Source organism: Melospiza melodia, chromosome 2 (assembly GCF_035770615.1).
Source record: "Melospiza melodia melodia isolate bMelMel2 chromosome 2, bMelMel2.pri, whole genome shotgun sequence".
In the NCBI taxonomy this organism is placed as follows: Eukaryota; Metazoa; Chordata; class Aves; order Passeriformes; family Passerellidae; genus Melospiza; species Melospiza melodia.
In genome coordinates, this window is record NC_086195.1 from 139,254,092 (window position 1) to 139,276,994 (window position 22,903).

General features: G+C 46.8%; 1 protein-coding gene and 1 long non-coding RNA gene across 3 annotated transcripts in view; both read right to left on the reverse strand.

Annotated features, from left to right (window-relative positions):
- Nucleotides 1-3,532: 3,532 nt before the first annotated feature.
- Nucleotides 3,533-5,801, reverse strand: LOC134415255 (uncharacterized). Its single transcript, XR_010026985.1, has 3 exons — nucleotides 5,741-5,801; nucleotides 5,114-5,299; nucleotides 3,533-3,613 (listed from the first exon to the last, which is right to left on the reverse strand). It is a non-coding gene; the product is annotated as an uncharacterized LOC134415255 (long non-coding RNA).
- A 3,583-nt stretch (nucleotides 5,802-9,384) lies between these two features.
- The window catches only part of PTGFRN (prostaglandin F2 receptor inhibitor), a 66,500-nt gene continuing 52,981 nt past the window's right edge, over nucleotides 9,385-22,903 (reverse strand). For both annotated transcript variants that reach the window (XM_063150154.1, XM_063150155.1), the window contains 3 exons: nucleotides 21,365-21,472; nucleotides 14,144-14,449; nucleotides 9,385-12,909 (listed from right to left, as the gene is read on the reverse strand). In XM_063150154.1, coding sequence (XP_063006224.1) covers nucleotides 12,743-12,909; nucleotides 14,144-14,449; nucleotides 21,365-21,472 — 581 coding nt within the window. In that variant the 3' untranslated portion in view covers nucleotides 9,385-12,742. The remainder of the gene's footprint in view (nucleotides 12,910-14,143; nucleotides 14,450-21,364; nucleotides 21,473-22,903) is intronic.

Consider the following 22,903-nt stretch of genomic DNA (forward strand, 5'->3'; position numbering starts at 1 on the left):
AGCTTCCGACAGCCAGTGTGCAAATAAACACACGCTTGGGGACAGTTTAACTCCAAGCTTGCAGCTCTAATGATGCATGAGTCACAGTTTGCATTTGCAGTAGAGAAACTGGGGAGAATGGGATTGCCTGGCCCAGTCCTATCCCTGGCAATAATGGTGCTCTGTGGACAAAGCCAACAGATCCCTCTTCCCGGGAATGCACAGTGTAAAACTCATCCTCTTCCTCTCTGGGAAATCAGAGCAACCAGACGTACAGCAGGGCAGGGTGAAGGGAGGGGATCAGGGAATTCCTTACAAAGACAGCATTGCTATTAGAAGCCACATCAGGGAGTCCAAATCCATGGGGAGAAAGATTCCCTTGCCCTATTTGCCCAGGCATGACACCGGACAGGAAATGACAAGGAAATATGCTTTTGGATAGCACAGAGGGTCCCTGCCTGTGCCTACACAGAGCAGAGGACTTTCCTCCTCTGAGCCAGGTGCTGCATGTGCCCAGGGCCCCACCTGGTGAACTGAAGTGCTGCACTGGCCCATAAGGATTAAACACTTGGTGTCTGTCTCCTGGAACAGCCTGGCTACTGCCAGCACCACAGCAGGGCCACCTCTCAGTGCTCCTCAGCAGGGTACAGCTATCTCCCCCTCCAGAGCATAAAGCTGAGGATTGGGTTGCCCAGACCACTGGCTTTGTCTTTCACACTGGTGATGACCATCTTTAATTGCATGCCTCCATTCTCATTCCTCCTGCCTCTCCCTGGATCCCTTTGAAGGTGCCCTCTTTGGATGTTGCTCAGCCACTTAGGGTCAAAGCTTTGCAGAAAAATGCCACCAAAAATGCAGCATAGAAAGTTACCAAGTCACCATGGAAAGTTACCAAGTGAGGTGGAGGCTCTGCTAAAAGAGCAGAGCAGCCATCAGCAGCATTCAGAGTGACTTGGAAACCTCTTGGCTAGACAAGCTCTGACGTTCAGCTTACACACTGCAGTGAGCCTGGGGAGAGATGGAAATAAGGCAGACTCAGCCCCACATCAGGGTGGAAAGGCTGTGGAGGAAGCTGTTGAGGGTGAAAGAGGTGACTCAGTAACCAGTGTTGATTTTTAGGGGGAGGAGTCTGTTGAGAGCCAGAAGGGATTCGGCAAGCACAGGGGAAAGGCTGTAATCCAGATCCCAGTCTGGCTCTGTGGCTCCCACGAGTTCCTTCACCCCATTTGGGCACCTGGGGTTAGGGAAGCTGTGGTTTCCTGTGCCTGCAGCCATCACACTCACTGAAAATTCACAACAAACGCCACCATCCAAAGGAAATCAGACCTCAAACCGTGTTATAGGCAAATCCAGCTTTGCACAGGAAGGGTTTTCAGCCTGTGTGGCTGTAAACACCTCTGTGCCTTGCAAAGAGCAGCTGCAGAGAGCTCCCCACATTTCAGGATGCTCTTGTGACCAAATGGGGAAGGGGAATCCAGCCCAGGGGTGCAGGCTGTAGGCAAGCTCTCCAAAAATGCTGCCTCTGCCTCAAAACTCATTAGATTGACAGGTCTCTGGAGCTCTGTCCCCCACCCAGAAATGCCACTGCTGTATGCCCACGGTGATGTGGAGAGGCAGGAGGACAGGGAGGGATGGAAGCTGCAGCTCTGAAAGCAGGAGGCTGGCGCCAGGCAGGGTGGGGGGACAGGGGGAAGAGCACAGCATTAGCTGGGATAATCTGGCAGTCTTGGGGGACGCACCAGAAGCCTGCAGATAATCAGGGGAGCTGGTGCAGCAGACTTTGAAGTCTGCCATCAGGTTTTCTCAGCCCGGCTCAGACATCAAAGGCAGCTGGTTGCTGCCCCCAATTACAGAGCGAGCCGGCCTGCTGCCTGCCTTCCCCAAGGCCGGCGGCTCAGCCGCGCTCCCCGGGGCACACGCTCACGGCCAGAAAGCTCCTGACGAAGCAGAAATGCCCAAATTCCCTGCAGCTCCTGCTGGAGCCAGCCTCACTTCGCTGCGAGCTCGCCTGGCTGCCACGTGGCTTTCACCTTGGGCTGTGGGAGCCAAGTGAGATCTCACTGGATACTGATCTGCCCGCTGATGTGCTGTGGCGTTTGTCAGTCCCAGGAAAACCAGACAGCCACAAAAAAAAAAAGGGGAAGACTAACAAAAGAGAAGAAAATAACAATCTTTTCTCATGGTGGTGGGAAAGTTGTTGCCTTTAGTCAAATCTTGCATGGCCCTCATGGGACATGGCTCCAACACAGGGCAAGGTCAGGATCTTCATGAGCAAAACTCCACAGCAGCACAGAGAGGCTGTTGGGGTCGGTTTGCACTGAAAAAACACAACACAGTACAGCAAGTGAAAGCAAATAATTCAAACCACAAACAAAACAAGAGAAATTGAAATCTAAGAGCAGAAGTGGCTGAGAAGCAGAGAAACACCTGTCTTGTACCAGCTGCAGCTTTCAAGGACTCTGGCCACGCTGAGTAGCAAAGAGCCGAGAACACGCACAACTCTTTTTCAATGAACCGGTGTTTGCTCTTATTTGCACCATCATTTCCACTGGGGAAAAAAAAAACTCAAAACAAAACAAATCAAATCAGAGAGCAGCCTGCCCTCCATGAATGCTGGTGATCCCCTCTGCAGCACACACAGGGCCCCATCACGTCATGGTGAGGGCTCCAAGTGCAGCCCCCCTGCCCAGCCCGGCTCCTGCGCAGCACCAGGAGCCGCCCCCGGCCCGCTCTGCGCTGCCAGCTGAAGCAGCATCAGCATCTTTTACGCAAGCAGCATCATGAAAGGCTCTTTGAAGCACAGCAGCAGGGGGATGAGCCTGGTTGTTTCAGTTCCCCATGGACACAGCCTGGGCAGAGGCCGGGGAAGAGAGGAGGGAGGTTAACAGAGGGATAGGAGAGCAGTCACACTGGAGTTTCTGTGGGGGGGAGCACAGGACGGTGTTACATGTTGGGAGAGAAACTAGGTTTTCAAATTAAGCTGCTTATTTAGGTCTCTAAGTTATGGAGATTCTGCACTTCAAAACTAATTAGATTGACAGAGCTTGGATTCGATTACAGGATTTCCAGAAGCAAGAGGGTTTGAAAAAAATGAAATTAAATAGCTGGCCTGGAAATGCTAGCAAGAGAATTAAACACCCATTGCTGCAACCAATTGTTAAATGCATCTAGGCTGGGAAAATGACAACTCCTATTCCCAAAACCCACTGCACCAGTGGCTGCAGCAGGGAGGTGCCCTCCTAACAAACCCAAGTGGAATATGGACAAAACCATGCTTCCCAGTCCTAGTGGTAGGCAGAGGGTCCCAAGGCACATCAGGAAGCACATACCTCTCCAGTGGCAGTGTGTGAATTGGGAAGGGTGTGAATTTTTCCCTGCCCTGAGGCTACTGCAGTGAGCAGAGCATCCAGGAGCTGTAGGCAGGCAACTGCGGGGCTGGGGCTGAAGAGGGAAGAGCTGGAGGTTCCACAGAGCAGCACTGGAGCTGGCAGGGGAAACCTCGCCATGTAAAACCCCACCACCTATGCAGAAATAAAGTCCCATCCTTACCAGCCAGGACACCAAAGGGTTTTCTGCACCAGAGAAAACTGTCCCAGCACTGCCAACAACGTGGGACCATCTCACAGCTGTGCTCCTGAAATGACAAAGCAAGGGAGCAATGGCAGAGCTACACTTGCACCTCACCTACCATCAAAGGCTTTGCTCATCTGCCTGAAAGAACTCCCTCTTTCCCACTCCTCTGAGATCACAGGAATAGCAGTGGCTTTTCAAGGCCCAACAGCAGAGCCAGAGTGGCTCTTCTTAAAATCCCAGAACTGCCAGCTTCAGTTCCTCTTGAAGCTCCAAAAGCATATTTTCTCTCTTCTCCTCAAGCATCCACATGCAGGTGTCCAAAGAAAGTCAGCTTGGGGCCTGAGGGGTTGTCAGGGGAACTTTGCCTCCCAATGTAGGATGGGCTGGGTGTGTTTAGCTACCTGGCCATGCAGTAGATGCTCTGGTTCCTACATGTCACCTTTTCACCCTCCTTAGGTTTGGGTAGAGCACTCTGGACAGCATCATCCCACACTGTCACACTACCACAAGAGCAGAGCACATCGTAGGCAATCCTGAGGCTGCTGCTCTCCTCCGTTTGCACTGCAGAACGGTGTCTTAGCTATCGTCACAGAAAGGCTAAGTTGTGTTTACTCTGAGCCAAACAAATTCCCTTCAAACAAAAGGCAGGAGCTGCAGTGAACTCCAGGGAAAGCCTGCAGGGTACGCTGCTTTGATTAAACAGAGATGGCAGGAAGAGTTGCAAATGTACACAGTACATCTCACTTGTTTGTGCTCGGGTTGTCAGTCTCAGTGTGAAAGCAACTCCCCCTTCAATGCTGCCACTGAAGGGCTTGATAAAGGATGTGCTCAGGACTGCAACACAGCAGCAGCTCTCTTCCTTTTGCCTGACACCTTCCACACAAAACAGCCTGCAGAACTCCCCTGCTACTCACAGGAGAACACCTCTCACCACCAAAATGTGTGTTTCAGTCAAGTTGGGAAGAGGTGACACTCTGGCAACACGCTGCTGCCACCAGTGACACGAGGCAAAGGAGGGTTTAAAGACAGCAGTGCCATGCCCAAGGGTCCTGAGAGCTGTCTTGTTAACACTGTACACACTCAGGTCGAGGAAAGGGAATTTAATGAATAGCAACTCACAAAAGACCTTTATAGATCTTTCTGAAAAGACCTTTTCTGCATTCATCCATGCAGGGAACTGTAGGAGACAGAAAGAAGAGAGGGGGAGAAAAAAGATAATGGCACAAGGCAAAGACATCTCAGCACGGACCTGAAAGGCTACAGGAAAAGCCATCAACTTCAAAGGGACCTTAACATCTTATTTCTAATGAAATGGATTATTCTACCAGTCCAAGCTCTCTGAGCTGAAGGGGCTCTCCCTGAAAAACCAGAGATGGACATTTCTGAGCTAGAGGAAGGAGCCATGCTTTTGTCAGCCTACAGTGATGGGGGCAGGGGAGGGACTGGGCAGTGACAAAAACCAGCTAGTAAGGTCTGTCTCTGCAGGAGAAAGACAAAACCACAATAAAGTAGAAACATAATCCTTTTTTTTCTTTTTTTTTTTTTTTACTGGAAGACTCACCTTATGGCAATGATTTTGCTCTAAATACTCCAAGAAGCTTTGTCACTCACTGTTGGCACAGCCACTAGGAAAGACACCTTCAGAGGGACTGGACACTGTGGATAACACACCAGGGACTTCAGTGTGAGACAGGGTTGACGCCAGTAGCCACAGAGCAGGAAAGCTGCCTGGCTGAAGCCTAGGAACCTGCAAAAGGATAAAAAACACAGAGCAGACTGAATTCATCCTGATAACCATCATCCAAGGGCTGTTGCACCTAGGCAGAGGTGTTATACCAGTAACAAAATGGAGATCAGAATCCACCCTGGAAGTGTTTTCATGGATATATAAGCTATGTTTGGAGAGAACTTGAGGACCCATCACCTGTCTGTGGGTTGAATAATGACCACTGCTCTCTACTAGGATTTCTTCCCTCCTCCTCAGTCCATCACTAGATGGGGCTGCCATTACCTCATTTCTCAGCCCCTACCTGTTTGCCCAATACCTTTATACAAGTATCTTGCCTAATTCTCATGTCTTGGGTGAGCTGTGCTTTCCTCTACAGCAACAGCGAGAAACAAGTGCCTTCAGTTCTTATTCTGAGATGTGTATCTCAAATAGTTCAGATAAATTACATTCTTTAATTACCTGTTACTCAAGTCCAGGGTAGCTATCCTGGGTGTTAACAATGAATCATGTTGTTATCCTGAAAAATGAAAAATGTTCAGCACAGTGGTGGCTGTGAGCAGACACTGAGCAGAATTTGTGTTATGATAGCAAGCAGATGGAGAAAAAAGGCTAAACCATCTTTCTTAGAAAAAAACCTTATCCCCCCTGCTTTGGCAAAGAGAATAAAAATGTCTCTTTGGAGTCACTTCTCCATCAGAAATGCTTTCTTTCCTTGCATATTGCCTGGAGTCCTCATGAGGAGAGTGGCTACAAAACATTTGTGTGTATGTGCACAGGGTGCCAGCCTTGCAGGTGATTCTGCAATGGGCACTGGGCTGGAGCTCTGCAGCCCGAGCCCTCAGCACGTAACAATAGATTCAAGAACACTGACAATGTACCCCTGCTCTCCTCCAGAGAGAGAAGCACAAAAGGCCATTGTCCTTGAGATGCAGAGAGACAAGGGCAAGAAAAGGCTCCTGAAATGAAGCATGAAAAACAGAAGAGATAAGGCAGAGGAAAGAAAACACAGATTAAATCAGCAAACAAGTTTCAGGACACTAAAAGGATGTACCTGAACACCAAAGGAGAGGTTACAACTACTGCACTTGCATTCAGAGCATGCATTTGGCTGTAACCACACACAGATTTCATACATCCAGGCAGATGCTAAGCAGCATGGATATTTTCTCTTTTTACCACAGTCCTACATCCCAGCACCTGCACATTATGCCAGGGCCTTTGTAGAGCTGAAGTCAGCACAGAGGCAACAAGAGCTACAAAGGCAACACCAGTCCTGTCCTCTCAGACATCTCTGGATTCTCAGATGCCCAGGTATGTTCATATTGCCAGCTCTGCTGCAGGAGCTCTGGAAGCTCATCCTCCCTTCTCTCCTAGCTCCACCCTTTAGGAAACTTTAAGGAACTTAAAGTGTGTTTGGCACTCCTTACCATCCGTTAAGTATGTCAAACTATTGCCAGGATCACAGAAGCAAGGAACTAGAGGGCACAAGCCAGGTTAAGTTGCTAAGGAGAAACAGAACTTTGTGCTCATTTGTCTTGCAGCTTCATCACTCACCTCTGATGACAGCAGACTAAGTCTGTGCTCTGCTTTAAGGTCCAGCACATGCTGGAGGTTATAAAATCCCAGATGAATAAAGTATAATATAATGCTAGCTTGCTTTCCCAAAGCCTGCATTGCAAAGTCCTGCCTCTCTACCCCCTTGGCAGAGGTGGAAGCTCTTACGCTTCTGGCACTTGATGGAATGCAGCTCTGCTGCCAGGGAGAGGAGAACAGCTTGTGTCTATGGCAGCTCTCCTGAGGGACCTGGAAATCCACAGGGCCTGGTTTCCTCCATCAGCCAGGATCAGTCATCTGCTGGCGACAGCACAATGCCATTTTCCTCAGTAGCAGAAGGGGACCCCTGGCAAAAGGCTGTCTGACTGAAAGCTACACGTGGCATTTGAGGTGTATTTGGCACAAGGATGAGAAGTGGCTTTCCCTTCAGTTAGCACATCCCACAGCTTCAATCAGTCACTCAAGACTCTCTCCTGAAACACCATTTGTCCTGATACCTGCTGTGCAGGCCTCCGCCCCCTGCAGCCACAGAAGTGTGGCAAGTCCCACAGGAAAGGCTAAAGCCACACATTTCCTTGGAAGATTTGCATGGCAGGGCTTCAGCTTCACATGACAAAGAGGAGGCAGGTCTCCTCATGCATCCTGCTTGACACCAGCCAGCTCCAGCCCAGAGAGGGGCTTTGGACCGGCCCTGACCCGAGCAGGGCAGTGAGCCAGAGCCACAGCAGCACCAATAGGGTCTGTCAGAGAAAAAGGACAGCCAAGCATGTTGCCTGAGCCTGCTGTTATGAAAGCAACTAAACTCTCAGGCTCTGGCACAAAAGTGCTTTTCGGACTGCCCCTAGGGCAGCAGGCCATACCTCCATCAGCAGCTGGGAGAGCTGAGCCCATGGCAGGTACAAGGCAGTGTTAGAGACCTGACACCTCCCATCACTCACTGCAACACCCAAGCACGTACTTGCCAGTACCCCCTCGCATTTCCAGACTTACATTTTTCAGCTTTCCTTCTTATGACAAAATCCAAGCATGTTTACAAGAATGGTATTAGACCCAGGTCATCCCAGGGGGTGGGGAAGGCAAGTGAATTTCATAAAAGCTCATCCAAACTTACCTGTGAGCTGTAACCCGCACAGCTCGAGGCCAAGGACTCCTCCACCACTCCTTCCTGCTGTCCCTGTGTCAGAGGCTCTGCTGAGGGACTATTTGTGACATTCCTGGATCTCAGCTGATGGCTCCTGCTGCTCCTTAAGGATTTAGAGCTTGATGCCACCTCCCAGCCTCCTGCAAGCACACTCAGCAGAGCACACCTTTCCATCTAGAAAGAAGCCAAAGGAACACACTTTGCTGTCACCTGGCCTGCACTGCAGCCTGTCAGACACAGCACACACCACTCTGAACACAAACTCACCTTGCCAAAGCCTGCCTTGGCCTCCCAAAACCACTGCTGCCTCAAACAACTTCCTGCTGGAAAGGAAATGTGCTGGTTTTGGCTGGAATAAAGTTCATTTTCTTCACAGTAGCTAGCATGGGGCAGTGTTTTGGATTCGTGCTAGAAGTAGTGCTGATAATGCAGGGATGTTCTCCTTAGTGCAGGGCAGAGCCTGCACAGAGCCAAGGCCTTTTCTGCCTCTCTCCCCACCCCAGCAGTGAGTGGGATCACAAGAGGGTGGGAGGGGACGCAGCCAGGACAGGTGCCCCCAGGGATACCCCAGAGCAGAGAGTGCCATGCTGGGCATGTAAAAGTGCTGGGAGGAGGAGGAAGGGGGAACATTCACACTGAAAGGTGTTTGCCTTCCTGAGTCACCATTACGTGTGACAGAGCCCTGCTCTCCTGGGGATGGCTGAGCACCATGGGCAGCAGGGAATTAATTCCTTTGTTTCCATCTATGGCTTTTTCTTTCCCTATTAAACTGTCTAGATCTCAACACATGTATTTTTATCACTTTTACCCTTTCAATTCTCCATCCCACTGGTGGGGGAGTGAGCGAGTGGCCGTGTGGGGCTTGGCTGCCAGCTGGGATCAAACCATGACAGCAAGTCACTCCCTTGCTGTAGGATTTCAGTGTCCTTGCATGGTTGCTGGGGGTAAAAAAACATCCTAAACTCAGCCATTGGCAAAGAAAGCATGAAGTTTTCTTCCAACACTATTGATTTTCCTCCTGGTATTCTGGAAATGAGAAGCCTCGTGAAGGGGTCAAGGAAGACTCAACATCTAACACCAGGTTTTACAACAGATATTGAATATACACTCCCAACTGTGACTCCTGTCCTTAGCTAATCAAAATAAAACTCTCCCAACAAAAAGGGTGACTTGTACTGGGGTAGAAACACAATAGACTCAGAAAATAATTATGCTTCCCAATTCAGCCCAGAAATGTAGGCAAATATTTAAAACTCACTGTAAAAATAGGGTTCATGCTTATTTTACAGTGCTGGAAACAGGACTGTGAGGTTTACATTTTATACCTTCAACAACAGTGTCTGCACACATGCAGGGAACAAGGAAAGAACTGCCCCTAACTCAGACATCCAGACCCACAGCACAGACATAATCAAAAAGGACATAATCTTTATTTTAAACATAAAAAGGAACATTTTACACGGCATTGTTAGAACTATTCGGTACCTGCATTCCAGAATTGTGCCCAAAACTTTATTTTATAATTTTGAAATTAAAACAAAAGAAAGAAAATATCTTGCCCTTCTGCTGTATGATGTTCGAGGTTGCCCTGGATCGAAATTCCAAGTGCCTGGAGGAATTTACCAGCTTAACCAGGAGACGTGGCAATGCAAACAGAGGAAGATCAATGTGAGCCCTTAGGATACTTTGACAATACCACAGGTTGCAGCAGGGAGGATATGGATGCTTGTACTGCACCACAGGCAGCTTACTCTTCTGATACTCTGCAGGTTTAATACACAACCAGATGCACACACACCTCCACTCACACAAACCCTGGTCACACACAAAATAATAATAACAATAATAATAATAATAAAAAACATGAAAAGTGACCTAGATTTTTTTTTTCCCTTAGAGAGAAGATTCACACTCTATTTTTAAAAAAGGGGATAATACAAAATTGGCACAAGTAGAAGGAAACCTGGGGGCTAGGTCTAGCCCATCAGCTTCTAGCCTTCCAACTACAGCAAATACAGGGTGGGATGGGATGCAGCATTGCCTTCCAAGGGGCTGTCAGCAGTACAAGCTAGTGGCAAAGCTTCCTTCACTTGGAGTGACAAAGTTGGTTTGTTATGGGCTGTGGATGAAGGTCAGCATTAGATAAGGACATGGGGACCTTTCACTAGAGAAGAAGGGAGCCCTGACCAAAATAACCCTGAGTTTTTTTCCAGCAGGGAGGAAGTGTGCTATATTGTGTGTTTGGGAAGAGCTGGCTCATCCATTCCCTAGTTATTGCCCTGCTTATCCATTCCCTAATTATTGCATTACGGTCACAATCCTCTCCCCCTAAACCTTAACCAAGGGCATAGATAGACAAGGAGTCAGTCTGCCAGGACAAAAAGTCACTGATGCTGTGCTTAGAACTTCACCACCACTTCCACCCCTCCCAAGATGTCCCAGTGCCACAAACCTTCTGAGAAGAAAGAAGATGTTAATGCAGGAAAGAAGCTGCTAGATCAGCCAGCATCCCAAACACAAGAATAGTGTTTCATAACATCCCAGGAAAAAAAATCAAGATTTCACTAGAGACAGAAGAGGAAGAAAAATTCTTGCTGTCAAAGTACTATCTGAGTGAATTCTTTCCTGAACTCCCTTCCTTTGGAAAGAATTGCTACAGATTTCTGGGCTTTCACAGTGGAAGCTGGAGACTGCTTCTGCCTCATTCTTTAGGAAAGGCAGCTAAGTCTGCCTGCAGCAGAGGCCTTGTCAGAGCTCTTCCAGAAAGAAAAACATCAGGCCAGAAAGAAAACTTGCTATGTACCTTCAGGACAAAGTCTTTCAGAGGTTCATAGGTCTGGGGGTCCCAGTTTTGGAATACTACATGAAATGTCTTAAATAACAAACTGAAAGCCCCAACTCTGCAAATTAAGCCCATTTTGAAGATGTTTCATACTCATCTTTCAAAAATCCCTGGGCACCTCCATGCACACAGATGTGACTGCATTCATGTTCACAGACAGGACACCGAGCAGCCTTCTGGAAAACCCCTTCACATCGGCCTCAGAACAAAGGTCACAATGCAAGACAGAAAAAAACAATTCACAATAAGAAAGCTTAGCACAAAAAACCTTCATAGGCCAGATACCAGACCTGCAGCTCCCTGGAATATGCAGTGGGATGAGAAGCAGATTGTCTAGGACATAACTCATGTCTAATTAGCAACAGCACACCACAGCCACTACCTTCCATGGATGCTCTTCTTTACCATCTTTTAAAAGCCACGGTAAGGACTGAGCCCTGGCCTCACCTCTGCATTTCTCACCCTTCCTGATGCAAGCCAAACCACGGCTGTGACATCAGACTGTGGTGAGGTCCCACTTCCTCGTTGGTCTGTACACAGCATCTTTATTCTGACCCTTATTGCTTAGAACACCAGCCGTGCTGGGAAGACAGAACTGCCTGGCAGAGATGCTGCTCCCCCTCAGGAGCCAGGTCAGCGTATTTGGAAGACCAAAGCAGGAGTTCCACACTATAGCACCGAGGAATAGGTCTCAAGCCCAGGGGGAAAGCCCCTCTGAAAGGCTCATGCTCAAGACCAGGGCCCTGGGAGCCTGAAGGATTCTTGCTGCCCTCTTGGGCTTGCTCTTATTCCTACCCTGAGCTGCACTGCAGCTACTGCAGATCTCAGGTTCTGCTCACAGGTTTGAGGGTTACCAGTGAGTGACTGGCAGAAGCAGCACTGAAGTCTGGTCTGTGCATTTGGTAATACATAGTTTATGAGTCTCTAAACATGATTAGTCGGCCAACTGCAGATGAAGATCCACCTCTTATTATTTTCATAGGTCACACCATCACCTGGGGAGCAAGGTCTCCAACCTCGCTGCTGAGGCCAGCAGCAGGCTGAGCCTTGTCCCTAGATACCACGTGCCCCCCTGCCACAAGCAGGACAGGGTCTCAGGCACCATGTGAGCAGCTGTAGTGGGGGGAAGAGAAGGTGGAAGGGTGTGGGAGAAGGTGACCATAGGCAGACATCCATCAAATGTTTGAGAATCAACTCTTCAGGGTTGCCAAGTCAGTCCCTACTCACCACAGCAAAGAGATTTGAGCACTGAAAATAAAAGGTTTTTAAAAAGTGCTTCAAAGACCTCCACCAGGCAAGTTAGGTGTCAGGATTAACTGCAATCTCTTGGAAAGCCAGGGAAGAGAAGGCATACTGACAACCATAAAACAATTCTTTGCTGGAACAGCCTCATGATGGCTCCAGCACAGGAACCTTCCCCAGCCTTCAACCCAACACAGAAAAATCTCTAAGATACCAAGGTGGAAAGAGGGAACAGGATGGTGTGATGGGGACAGAGGGGGAAGGTAGATTGGTTAATACAGTGAGTGTCTAACACTTACCAGCCTCTTTCCCATTCATCATCCTGCCCACCTTGCTTTCATACAGGGACATCTTTCCAAAACCAAGAGGGGGAGAAAAACAAATGAACAAACAAACATTAATGAATTTTGTCTCAGGGCCCTGCTGAAAGAAGGCTCAACAGTTTGCACATTAGAAGGACATGATCCCTACGCAGAAAGTGCTGCTGGAAAAGGAGAACTCCCAAGTTGCTAAATATGGCCTGCTTGTTCTCAGGACATGACGTGTAACGAGGAGAAGCTGAGGTCCAGGCTGAAACCAGAGAGCAAACGCACTGTCTTGTCTGGGCCCGTGAGCACGTGTCTCAGCACAGTCCAGGAGCCCTGTGAGTCTCTCCTGAAATGCAGCGTGCCCGGCTGGGCGCTCAGTCCATCTCCATCGACATCAGCCGGCGCCGCTCGCGCCGCGTCTCCTGCACCTCCTTCTTGCAGCACCAGCGGGAGCTGCAGTAGCCGATGAGGCAGGACAGGAGCCCGATGGCCGTGGCCAGGCCGATGCCGATCAACAGCGGGTACTTGAAAGCGTTCAGAACTGGAAAGGGAAGGCACAGTCATTAGACATGGCCGAGAAACTCGGACATCCCCTTCATTTCTGCCTGCCTGAAAAAGGAGAAAATTCCATGTTATTCAGTCAGGGGCAGATTAATTATTTCAGAAAGAAATTACACTAATTTTCCTTCTTGATTTTCATCTTCCCAGGTTTGAAAAATTGGTCATTTAGTCTCTCCCTTTCCTCTTCACCCTAATTCTTCCTCTATAATTTCAAAGCCTTCAAGAGGCTGGAAGCACCAGAAGAGCCCTGGAGTGAGATAGCAAAGTAGAGTTTATTTCAAAAATTATCCTCTCACACATTTCTCCAAACAAAATATTGGATTGTTTCCCCATCAGAGGCAGAGTGTGGCTGCATTCTTTGTAATTGCCAAAAAGCAAGGAGTGGACTCCTTGTGCTTTGAATTATTAGAATTACTATATATTTATCCTATCTAATCAACCTTCAAAGCTGGTGCCTAAACAAAAAAAAAAAAAGATTTTGAAGTACCTACTGCTCAGTTAAAAGGCAGTAAGAACTGAAAGGGGTTTGGAAAGTAAGTTATAATAGTTATCAGCACAGTGGGGAGAACAAAAGCTTCTTGTTCATTTCAAGTTCAGGGAACTTCCAAAAATGACCTCTCCTGGAAATATCAAGAAAGCAACTGGTTCAAAACCCCTCCTGTATTCATTTTACTCCTTAGCTGAATTCTGAATGCAGTATCTAGTGTGCAACTTCCTGCTCATGAAGTCTAGCAACACTTGCAACTCCGGGTGGAAAGCAGACAAGGCACAAAGTGCAGGGAGCAACAAGTCTTGTCATCAGAGAGGGAGGAAGGAGGCAGAGCTCTCATTTTTCTCTTCTCAGCTTTGACACTAACAACAATGTGACTAATTCATACACCCCATCTGCAAACCAAGGCTTCCTCCAGCAGGCAGCAGAAGGGTTAACACTTGAAGAGAATACTGTGCCCTTGACTGGAAGATGCCTCAGCTATGGAAAACATCACCAAGAGGTGATCAGGAAACAAAACGCTCCAACCTTGTATCTATCAACTGTTTAGGCAGAACAGATTCTTCCACTCTGAAGAATCTTGAATCAGAAATTGCTAACCATAAAAAAAAAGATGACAAAATCTAATGAGATTACCAGAGGCACCTTTAAAAGCAGTTACGGGGAATGTTTGCCACAAGAAGACATAATAAGGTGTTAAAACCGAAACGTTTCAGCGTCTCACCATCCATTTTGACAGAGAGGAAGATGGGTTTGGCTCTGATGTCGGGCTCGCGCTGCCACACGCCCGTGGCAGAGCGCACCCAGGGCGTCACCAGGCAGTAGTGGTTCCCGAAGTCCTGGTCCTCGCAGCCGTGCACGCGCAGCCGGAACTCCAGAGGGCTGATCCGCTCCAGGCTCAGCTCGCTGCTCCCGTTCCTCCTGCCCTGGGACACGATGCCCCTCCTGTCCAGGGAGGCCAGCAAGATGGGCTCCCTGTCCAGGGCAAAGGAGCGCACGGCAAACCAGGAGACGTCAAAGGACATGTCATCTGTGTGCGGGGACAGAGAAGAGTTCAGACGTGTTGGTGAGTCCTGAAAAGCATCCACAGTGCCATTTCTCAGCAAAAAGGGTAATCTGTAAGCAGCACAGCCAGCACTGGTCTAACAGCAGAGGGAAAAAAAAAAAAGAAAACAGAAAGGAAAAAAGAGAGTCCCCCAAACATGTCCTTTCTAGGAAGATTCAAGCAGTGAACTGCAATGAAATGCATTGACAGGAAGAATGGAGTTGTACAGAAAGGGTGACTTACCACAGGGATGACGCTAAAGTGATTTCTTGCCTTTCTGCCTGCTATTCTGAAACTTGTATTTAACTCTGATCTAAGTTTTTACTAAGCAGTCTTAGTGTGTGTGTGTATATATATATATATACACACACATACACACATTTATACATAACTTTTATATATTTATATATAACTGTAGAAGTTCTACAGTTATGCTGCACCTATAGTGAATGGGAGTGGGGGTGCTGGATATTTGCTAGCAGATGGTGATTTGCAGTCACTGTCTTCATGAGGGCCTTACACAAGCACAAGATCAGAAGGCTCTATCCTGAAGGCCCCTTCCTTACATTTAGAGTTTGCCTAAATGAACACATATTCTGAACAGTGCACAAAAAATTACCTGGAACAGTACAAAACATTCAGGAGCAAAGCCTGACCATGCTGCTTTTATACATTTTTCCCAGAGTTGTGGGTTCCTGTGACACACCAGACATGATGCCTTGTGCAAGTTTCACCATCCAAAGACACAGTCTATAATATGGATTTGCAGAAACTTACACTTTTGACACAGCTGGCAGGCAGTCAGAGTCCATCAGCACATCCAGCTCACTGTGTTCATGCAAGGTCCTATTGATCTCATTAGCAAATCTCAGCCCTAAGCCTATTAGGCAGATGTAGCTGAGTATCTACTTTCAAAATTGCCACTATTCTTTGCTATCATGAGCCCAGCAACACCTGTCAGAGTCTGAAACCTGGCATGACCCAAAGCCTGCTCACCTGTTTCCTCACAGGTCTTCCTTCCTGGCACATCAGCAAACCAATGGGCCCAAAGTAGAAACAGAAATTACTATTTCTGTCCCGAGTTTGGAGTACTGGTGCAGTGGGTGCACACCTACGGCAGTCCCAGTGATTCTTGTACCAAACCTCCATTTTCTAGATTGAGAGCTCTGAAAAATACAGTACTAGCAATCTGAAATTTGAAACTGATCTTTTGGCTAAATCAGTGGGTTTTTATCTCTTAAACTTTCACATTTGACCTCCAGGCTAATGGAAGCCCTAAGCCTGCTGTTGTACTGAAATTGTTTACAGATCTAAGTGAAGATGATTTTTAAGTCTATCAGGCAAGCTAGCACTTTGGAAAAGAAGGGAACTTCCATATTTTAAAGGAAGAAAAGGGACAGCCTCAGCTTTTTTACTTGAAGTATATTATCAGCTGGCCATGTGGGACATTCCTTCTTACTACAGAAAAAAAAGCCAAACAAACCAGTGTTTGGGATATAATTAACTCCTTCCTAAGGTGCACTGGTTTTACACACACCTACAGAAACAAAACAAAAACATGAGGAAGCACATGTTCCTAGCAGAGACAGTGTGTGACCAAGCTGTTTTGGGACACCAGCCAGTTTCTGCCCTGCCTGCCCCAGCCTGGTGTTCTGGGCAATGCACAGAACCTCGGGAGAGCACCTGGCCTGCTGTGCAGCCCTGCAGCAGGAGCGAGGGTCCCAGCCCTACATGGGGCTCAGCACAGGTCACTTGAACCAGCAGCCCTCAGAGCAATCCCTCCTGCCTCCCATCCTGCAAATCCTACTATGAGTTACTTGGCAAGGCACTCGGACCACTTCCCTTGAAACCAGTGTTAATAAAAATTACCATAAACACATGTTCAGTCAAAGAGACCAAACTTTGACCTCTGCTTTGTGCACTCATCCAAATGTCTATGGGAAACAGGGCCTCTGCTGGAGAGAGCTCTGTTTATAGAAACCACTCTTCATCCCTGCTGTCTGTTTATGCCAAATATAGTAATAGCACTGGTCCACAGGCAGCACGTTGGGAATTACCAATTCCTTCCAAAGATCCAAGACTGACACTTGCTCTTGTGCTTCCAGGTGCTGTAGGAGCACATGGACACCTTTCAGGATAAGTCAAATTATACTTAACACATCACTGACCTTCCTTAAGCAATACATTTAGATATTAAAAGATAATAACAATAATCTAGTCTTCAGATCCTCAGGCAGCTTTGAAGAATTCCTTCTTTTGCATCTCAGATAATTTGAGGTTCCTGTCCCTTCACATGAGTACAGGCACTTGCTGTCATTTTGAAATATCTGAATCTATCTTCTGTAATTACAACGTGGGACAACATTATTATGCCAACATATTTTATTAGCCAGTACACAGTTTGCAATTAGTGACTCACTACAGACAGTCAGAGGGAGGATTTGGCTCCGAGCACTCTGTCACTATCCTCCTTGAAATAGCTTAATACAGCAAAGTCATCTGATTCATTTCTCTCTATCTCGGGGCTTCATGCCATAAAAACACAGACAAATATAGCAAAGCCAGGACATAAATCTGGTGCTCCCTAAATATCAGAGATGAACATACCTAGCAGCTCCCAAGTGCTAATAAATATGTAGATTCACTGACATAAAACAGGGCACACACTAGGCATCTGCCTCCTTCCACACGTCTTGCATCAACGCTGATGAACCACTCAATTTTTGACCCAAATCTACAAAAACTCCACTTCAAGAACCACACTCCCACTCAACAAAGGTTTCTTTTCCTGCTTCTGTCTGTGCCACAGTCAGTAGTGTGGGACACAGTGAAGTGTCACATCCCAGTGCCCACAAGGGCATCAAGGACCTCAGCGCCACCAGGAGATGCGCCCTAAAGGAACAGAGAGCACTGGGAGCTGCCCCCTGAGAGCTCTGGGAGCAGAGCTGGCAGTGCTGCCGTGCTTCCTCCCCTCCTCAGCCAGTGAGGATCATCAGCATGTAAAGCACATCTTTAGGCACATTTCGATTTGACACACAGGGCTAAGCTGTCTGGGTCTTAGCTACTTCCCTGACCAATCACTCCTCAAAAGAGAGAATCCTATTTCTAGACCAGCTTCTTAGGAACCATGCACTTCCACTGCTTAGAATGGAGCTCTCTCAGCATCCTGTTACAGTGTTGAATCCCAATTTTGAGACCCTTTTTGTTTACTACATTTAAATGAGGTTGAATAGGGCTTCCTAGAGAGCTGAGCAAACCACTTCAAGCCATATAAGGGGTAAACAAGCTGGTTTTGTTAAATTCTCCAGAGTGCTCATTGGGTCTGGCTGGAGCAGATAAAAAAAGCCCACATCTCCTTTCAGACACAGTAAGTAATACTCTTAAATCCCTAAGCATACAACCCAAGAATGGGTGATCTGAGAAGTCTAGAGAGATCATTTGTGAAAATGTGTATTCCACAGAAGTATCAGAAGCAGCTTTTATATCTTCAGGGCACAGAAGAACTACTATTCCCCACTGACACACACACATATTCCCCTCGTACCAATTCCAAACACCAAGCACAGCTGCCAAAGCAAAGGAGCACTTCTTTAGAGGAGCAGTTGCTGCCATGTACTGGGCTTAGTAACACACACTCGATTTCAGCAGGGTCTCAAAGAAGCAGAGGAAATTAAAGCATGTAGCAGTCACGCCAAAACCTTTTTCTACCCTTTGAAAATTTCCCACAAACACACACTGGAAGCATTGTGAGCTGCCTCTACCAGAAAAAGGTTCAAACCATAAGTGATGCCTCTGGAATAAAAAAAATTTAAAAAAAAAATCAATCTAATGAACAAATGGCACTGACAAAGATAACTGGTCATTCAGCTTTTCTTCAGCTCCTTGAAGGTACTAATTTTTTTAATTGTGCACAAAAAGAGGGAGAAGAGGTAGCCCCTGAAACCAATGTACTACAGGAGGCATACATACTAATGCACATGCATGCCTGCAAAGTTGAGTGTCTGTGTGCACAAGAGCAGAGCTGGCTGGCATACCAAATACATCCAAAGGATGTGCATCTAACAGGATATCTTGGGAAACATCCTGCTCCTCCTCTGCTCACAGGGGATCCCACACCACAGCCCTGCAGCAGATCTGACACAAGAAGTACAGATGGCCTTGAAAGCCACCACGCCCCCTCAGAAGGGAGTCAATCCATTTGCTCTTTTCTCCTTTCTCATCACATTCCCAAATGGAATGACCATGTCTGTACTGCAGTCATCTGTTTCCTTCCAGAAGATGCTGATAACTCTTGCCTTGTTTCTCTAAATGCCAGGTGTAGGCTTTCCCTAACAGCGTGCCTCATGTCCCCAGTGGGATGAGACAGCCCTGTATTTTCACAGTCTGTCTAACATTTGGCACTAATTTAAAAAGCAAGTCCTCCATTCCGATTGTGAATTAAATTGTGATAGTGACACAGCATAAAGTCAGATCAGGGATGGAACACAGAGGAATAAGGCTACCAGCGAGGAACTACATGTTTGCTACCATACAAGCCCTCAATCCCTTCCTCTAACCAGCTCCATCAGCCCCCTCCAGCTCCCAGGGCCAGGAAGGCAGATGGATGAGGGAAGTCTGCACACCCTGCATCAATTCCAGCTGTTCCCTGAAGCTCTTCTGCCAGCCTCATCCAGAGGACCAGCAAGGACTGTGTTTCATCACACAGCATGACTGGTTACGCCCCAAATCTTGCTCATCCTGCAACTGGGGGCTCAGAGCAGGGACTGAAAAGCCCCCTCAAAGCCTGCCACAACCACATTTTACTTCACTCTAGGTTTACTTGTCTGTGCCTCATCTGCCCCATTACAGACTGAAAAAGAAAGAAACCAAACAAACCACCAACATGAAAGAAACAAGATAAAAAAACCACCACAGAGGTCTGCCATGTCCAAGATGACATTACCCAGCCATGGAACAGATTACAGTGCTGACATTTAAGACTCTGCTCTGGTTGCCCATGACTGCTGGAAACAGCATCACCTCCAGCTCCAGGGATAAGCTATCAATTCAACAGACACCCACAAACCCTTGTGAAGTTGCCAAGTTAAGTTTTAACTGTGCTGCTATGAGCAGCTCCTCAGAAGGCAACACCTTTTTGATTATCCTTATCCTGTCCATGTTCCTTCCAGTCTCAAGGTACCAAATACACACAAACCCATCCCAAACCCAACTGCAGTGAAGTTCTCACAGGAGAGCCCCACTGCTGCTAAGCAGCCTCTTTTCACAGCATGGATAATGCTGGAAGGGACCACTGGAGGTCATCTGGTCCAACCTCCCTGCTCAGGAGTTATCCCAGAGCCCATGACACAGGATTCTGTCCAGAGGGCTTTTGCATCTCTCCACAGAAGGAGCCTCCACAACATCTCTGGGCAACCTGTTCCAGTGTGTGGTGACCCTCACAGTAAAGAAGCTCCTCCTCATATTCAGGTGGAACTTGTTGTGTTCCAGTTCTCAAGTTTTAAGCGAGTCAGGGGTGCTGAGGCCTCTTTCACAAGGCAACTCTGAGCTCATTGAGGCTGTCGAGCACCAGCAGAAGCAGCAGCTGCTCCCTGTCAGCAATTATTGCTTTGGAAAGGAAGGCAGCTGCTCTGGGCACTGCCTCACAACAATCCCTCCAAGAGCTTGAGCACACCTCAACGTGCAAGAGGCTTCCTGCAGAGCAGAAGCCACAGGACAGGCTGAGGTGGATGCACAGCACACGCTGCTGCTTGCTGTGCCCAATATCCCAGGCTGTGAGTCTTTTGACAGCAATAAGGTTTACTCAGCTTTTCCTCCCTACCAAGCATTTCAATAATACAATCCACAGACTTCTATCATTTTTTCACAGGCAGCACACGACTGTAATCTGGCAAATTGCTTCCCTGCCACGCTCAGATTTAATGTAGAACAGACATCTTGTAATTTCAAAGTGATGGCCCTTTACTAAGCCTGGTACCTCATCTCATCAGCCACTACATCATAAGTAATATTTTCTGCACAGCACCTCTTTTGTAGTGGTTTATGTGTAGGCTTTTAAGTTTGGCATAAATCATGGCAACTTTATATTTAGATATATTCACATATATTTATATTTACATATATATTAGTAGATTTATTTTAAAGAGATGCTTATATCCATATACATAATGACTCAACTGACTCCAAACCCAAATTTTGGGTATAAGAAAGAGAGTTACTCTCACAGCATTTTGATGAAAAGCAGCTCAGACAATGCTTGGCAAGCAGCTAGGTTTTGAGCAATTTTCTGAACTTTTCAGCTCTCCATAAAAATTTCCTTTTGTGTCTGCTACTCTTCCCACAGGAACTAGGTACTGCATTTCTATCTTCCACATAAAAAAGGATGCTCAACTCTGAAGGCAATGAACATTCATTTTGGCATTTAGGCTGCAGCAGTCAATTATTATGATTTTTAGATTTACCTTAAGCCTTAAATTCACTCTGAAGTAAGAAGCTGAATGGCCAGTTGTCTAAGATTTCTTTAGAGATGACCATTTTCTTCTAAATGGTTTAACCAATGGACCTCCTTTCCATTTAAAGGGAATGGGAATAGTTTTCATGGCCCATCTGATGGATGTAGGTTGAGATTACCTGCAATGGGGTCAGTTGGTGGGGACAGCAGAGGGGGATTGGATGGTAAGAATATTTTTTTCCCCTCTTCCCTCAGAAAGTAAAATGAAAAAAATCCAAACTTGCTTTAAATTGAGCTGTGTAAAAACAAGCACACTGTCCTGCTTTTATGCAGTTCTACAGAATTGTTGGTTCTCAGCTCTCCAGCCTCACTCAAAGGACACGGGGCTGTAACTTCTGAAGGCAAATGAGTTACAGGTGAAATAATTTTGCTGAAATAATTATTACTATTACCTGGCTCAAGTGGCATTCCCTCCATCGTGACGATGCACAGCAAATCTGCCACCTCACCCTGGTAAATTGTGGGGCTGTCAGAATGCACCGAGACATTGAACACAGGACCTAGAAAAGAGCAACCACAATTATTCATGACAGGCTTTACTTCAATGTCCAACACCTTTATTGCACTTTTTTGAAGTATCCTCTCCTAGTTTGTGGAGACAGAGCTCTGAAGTAGGGACAAGCAGACATTTAAGTTTGTTGTAAAATAGTTTTTCATTGTTAGCTATTTAATCCTGTACTAAAACAAAGTACCCAAACCATCAGACCTTTCACCCAACACAGAGGCTGCTGCCCCAATCTGCCTCCTGCTCTCCAGCACAACAGCAGCTGGTCTTCCACTGGTGACTCCTTTAAGAGCATGGGAGTTCAGATCTTCAGGCTAATCCAGAATGGATCTTTTTGTTGAAGCTGTCAATAGGAATTCAAGTTAAAGCAAAACAGTATCTTAACAATACCAATGGTTCTACACTGGAACAGACAATACAAGAAGTGCATCTGATAATACTTTTCTGTGGGTTTTCCTTCAGGCTCTGCCACAGATAGCATCTTCTGAAGATGTCTCAAAGCCCAAGGGTACAGTAACTCCTTCAGCTGCAAAGTGGTGATGATATCAATGAAAACCATTAGGCTGTTTTGAAATACTCAGATCCCATGACAACACTGTGATGTTTTAAAAGACTTTTTGACATGCATAGGTTAAAATCCCCGAAACTTCTCCAAATTTTGAAAACAGCTGCATCTCTAGTGCACAAGTAACAAAATCACAATTCCTCAGATATGCCAGCACTGTTAATGCTCTCTATTTCACAGGGCAGAAACTGAAGAATATACCAAAATACCTCTGTGACTTCTCTTACTAATCAAGGAGTGAATAGAAGGAAAGCTGATCCCAACAGTGACCTCCAGGATGACTTTGGGGGACAGAGCCAGGGAAGCCAAGAAGAAACTTGGGACTCAGATTAAGAAGTAACCCTTTTTACACTCCCTAGACTCCCATTATTACCTGGCTCACCAACTTCTGGCACAGCAGCAGCAACAACAAGCAGAGAAGGGTGGCTTGGGAAGAAAAAAAAAATCTGTTTATTTGCTCTCCTCCACTCTTTTAGTACACGAACCTAAATTTCAAATCCACTGAAGATCAGTGGCAAACAATGCTTTTAATGAAGAACACTTCCGGAAATCATCCAAAACAACCCACTTGTGCCATGCCCTCTCAACAGGTTTCTACACTGATAGCTCACCACATGGCACACACCACATCACTCCCAAACTGAGGTTTTGGAAAGAAACTTGGATGTATCATGAAGCTAGAGCTATAATTTTTGGGGCAATCTTTCTAGACTGCAAGGGCCTGGCTTGTTTTGGTCAACAGAACACACACAGCATGCTAAGAAATTAATTCCAACTACAGTGAAATAATTACTTCTCCAGCTTTCAAAATCCCCTCTCCCCCAGTTTCCACCAGCCCTCTCCTCTGCCCTAGAAGCAGTT